The sequence below is a fragment of the Chaetura pelagica genome, unplaced genomic scaffold (assembly GCF_000747805.2).
Source record: "Chaetura pelagica isolate M959 unplaced genomic scaffold, ChaPel_1.0 scaffold1064, whole genome shotgun sequence".
Taxonomy (NCBI): Eukaryota; Metazoa; Chordata; class Aves; order Apodiformes; family Apodidae; genus Chaetura; species Chaetura pelagica.
The window spans coordinates 63,568-67,284 of NW_009953063.1; the positions used below are offsets into that span (position 1 = coordinate 63,568).

The following is a 3,717-nucleotide window of genomic DNA, read 5'->3' on the forward strand; positions in this document are numbered from 1 at the left end:
CGCTCTTCCAGAGTCCTATGGAGAAGCGGGGAGAAAAAGAGTCCAAAACATAGTCTTACGTTTTCTGAGAACTATTTGAATTCATGCAATAAAAATATAAATTTAGCTTTTAAGACATCATGAGATCTCCCATTATCTTTGTCTTCATCCCTTAAGCCAAACTCCTCTATCCAAGGACACTTTTCAGACCAGTAGATCACTGTGTCCTGTGACTGGTTCTCAATGTTTTGTCTATTAAAGTAACTCTTGTACAATAGCAATGACAAAACAGGTATAAGGGATTGCAAGAGAGGAAGACGTCTAAAACTGAAAAGGAACTGTACAACTCCATCTTACCCGCCACATTTTAGCCCCAGGGCCAGTAAAGCTGATTTCAATCTGTCCAGTCCCAGGGAGGCCAATTCCTGTTCAATTAAATCAGAGTAAGAGAAAAGCTATAAACCGAATACAATATGGATGTATGTTCATTTTAACTCAGTAAAAAAAATAAGCCAAACAATGAACAATATTCAAGAAAGGACTATCAGTCCTGCAAAATGAGGAATGTGGCAATATAACCAGATCGTTCCAGTTTCACCCCCCTAACAGAAGGAATAAAGTCATCAGCATAATCCAGATTATCCAGAGAGCACCGAGCCAGAGGCAAAAGTGCAGCAAATGAAATTATGAAAAGAAATGAGATGAGTAGGTTTCCACCTGCTCAAAATTTAGCACTAAGTGCAGAGCACTGAAAACCTACCTCCCAAGAGGAAAAGGCAGAGAGGTCCAGGTGAGCTCCAGCGTGAGTGAGGGCACTGCTGGTCTCTTTCTACCAAGAGAAACACCAGATCTGTGACACCTGCAGTGCAACATTCCCACCCCAGAACAGCAACTCATCTCACAGGGAAAAATTTTGTCACTAACTGAGCAAAGGAACCAGAGAAAAGATACAAAATAAGTCAACCTTGAACAGGTTAATTTCAAACCAAGAACATTGGTTTTCAAACTCAAGCCAGTGTTAAACAGCATCTCTGTGCTGCACACCTGTACCCCTTGCTCAGTAACAACTGAACCCCCCCATTCAAGCCCACTCTGGGCAGCATGGCACCATTCACAGGGATGCAGGGGCAGCATAGCACCATCCACACAGATCCAGGGGCAGCACAGCACCATCCACAAGGATGCACGGCTGCTCACCGGCCAGCCAGGGAACGTTCCATTCTCCCACTTCTTCTCAAACTCAGTCTGAATTTTCCCAAAAAGTTCATTCTGGTCCAGTAAGGGTTTCACTCGGTCTGTGTACTCCTGCAGGTACTCCAGAAGCATTTCAAGGTACCTGGCACAGCAATCACAAGCACAGGTAATTAACATATTTCCCTAGTCACTTCTTTGAAGAGTAATGACCCTCTGGTACTCCAAGGGGAAGTCATCAACCCACAATTTCCAGGTGCAGCAGTGACTAAGATAATGTCAGGTTCCACATCTGAACTGCGCCACACGTCTACTCAAGGCTTAGACACAGGACTAAGCTACTACAACTCAGGGACCCCCATTTACGTGAGTTAAATCTGGCTATGAGCTGCACTGTCAGCAGCTGCAGACTTAAGCAGTGAACTCCTTCTTGTCACCCATCACCAAGGCAGCAGGGAGGCATAGGCTCACCTCTTGTATTCAGCATTTTTTCTCTCCTTGGGAATATCAAAGAGTTGGTCAAATGTGGACAAGTAAGTGATGTAATCCAGTTTCTAACAACACAAAAGTTTGAGTCAGAATTCATACACACGCAGCCAAATTATCCAGCTTCCAGTTACCAGAAGAAAAGCACCAGAAGAGGCCTAGGGCTCTCTAGGAGCCAACACCTTGCCCTGGGCACCCATCAGTCAACGGCAGCAGAAAAGAGGAGTTTTTACAGGGCACCACTACAGGTTGGAGAGATCCCAACTGTGGGGAACAGGAGTTACAAAGCAGCATCCAAAATTCAGATGCTGCCAAGCTGTACATGCAACAAAGTGACTTTGAGGTAGATTTGGAAATAAACTGATATATGTCAAGAAAACACCCAACCAACAAATAACCATGATCCAGCCAAAGCCCCCGGGCCTCAGGCACTGCAGCTGCACAGACATGCAGCCTCTCACCTCTGAGGATTTCAGGTTGATGTACTTGAGGTAACAATCATGCAGATCCAGGTATCGTCCATACCCCTCCTCATCTGTGAACTCCACCAGGTCTGCAGGGAAGATCACAAAGAGCTTTATCATGAGCTTCAACTTCCCCACTTGTTACCTGTGTGCTTCAGAACGCTAGAGGCACTGGGGGCTCATTTATGCTTAGAGAAGAAGTCTGCAATGCAGGTGGGATACTCGTTGACCAGACCCTGACTGGTCTGTGCAAGCAGGCCAGGATATCCCTCCAGAGGAGGTCGAAGAACTCCCTAAATAACACCTCTCAAGCAAGCACTGTATTTTCACTTACACTGGCCTCAGAGAAAAACTATTAACTTACTTTGAGCTTCTTCACTTGGGTTGTCTCTGGCCTTCAATAGCTCCTCAAACTCCACTGACATGGGAACACAGATCTTCAAGAAAAGACAGGAGTTACAGAAAAAACTATTGCTTCAGCCAACATCCCAGAATAATGAATAGAAACCCACAATGAAGAACATAAAACCCACAATCTATTGCAAACAATAGAGCTGCTAACTGTAAAGGTACCCAAAGCACTTCTTCACCATCACTTCTGCACAAGGAAAGCCAGCCAGACTTCAGACAGCATGTGAGAGGTGAGACCAACACCTGGTCCACATCAGAACATTCCTGAGCTGACAAGGAGCAAGCACAGGGCATGGCTGGCATCTCACATCTCCTCCTATTCCCATCACCCTCACAGGAGCTCATGCTCTGCCCCTGAACCACTGCCTGACCTCGAATAGCTTCTTTTCTCAAGGGTCATTTTAGTGTACTTAATATTTGTATATTCAGTCAATTAAACTGGAAAAAAAAAATGTATTTATGGTAGGAATGAGGCCCAACAGATCACAAATCACCTGTTCCTGTGAAGAAGAGAACAACATACCTCATTTGGGTGCTTCCGGTGAAATTCTTTTATTTGCTTCAGCCTGTTGTAGAATTCTGCAAATTCGTTTGGCCCCGAAATAGCACTGAGCTCCTCCTTCCGTAGGCTGAATTGGTGAAAAATGACAGATCACAAGAAGGAAGGAACACACGTGGACACTGATACACTCATTTCAAGGTCTAGTGCTGCATTCTGATCACACCAAACTCAAGTAAGGCTGGGTGAGGCTCTGGTCAGGTCCTGCCAAGCACAGTCTGCACTCACAGAACCTCCACAGCAGCTCACAGCCTCCCCCAAGACTCAAGCCAAGAAAGTAACATGTGTGTACCCAGTATTCACGTATCCAACGTGCAGTCTGGGTGCTGCTTGGGCAGGTTTACTGCCCACACCGTGATTCCTGCCCTCAGCTACCCATGTGACTCCTCGTGTATTTATAAGTGATTCAGAGGACCCCCATAACCTGCCTCAGCCCCCGCAGACACTCAGCTGCACCCCCTGGGCACGTGTCTGTCCCAGCACTTACCCGTCCTTGTCGTCGTACAAGTCTCTCAAGTTGCCGCTCACTTCCATGTACCTCTAAAAAGAAAATAAAGCCCGAAAAGGCGCAGGAGACGTTACCGGGAAACAGACCCACCCGCTCCAGGAGAAGGCCCGGACGACCCC

General features: G+C 46.3%; 1 protein-coding gene across 1 annotated transcript in view; it reads right to left on the reverse strand.

The window, feature by feature from the left end:
- Positions 1-3,717, reverse strand: part of SF3A3 (splicing factor 3a, subunit 3, 60kDa) — a 10,192-nt gene that overhangs the window by 4,238 nt on the left and 2,237 nt on the right. The window contains exons 2-10 of the mRNA XM_009996692.1: positions 3,578-3,630; positions 3,055-3,160; positions 2,485-2,557; positions 2,118-2,209; positions 1,642-1,724; positions 1,177-1,315; positions 740-808; positions 337-404; positions 1-15 (exon numbers count right to left, since the gene is read on the reverse strand). The exon at positions 1-15 is cut by the window's left edge and continues 84 nt beyond it. Of these exons, the coding sequence (XP_009994994.1) occupies positions 1-15; positions 337-404; positions 740-808; positions 1,177-1,315; positions 1,642-1,724; positions 2,118-2,209; positions 2,485-2,557; positions 3,055-3,160; positions 3,578-3,630 (698 nt within the window). The remainder of the gene's footprint in view (positions 16-336; positions 405-739; positions 809-1,176; positions 1,316-1,641; positions 1,725-2,117; positions 2,210-2,484; positions 2,558-3,054; positions 3,161-3,577; positions 3,631-3,717) is intronic.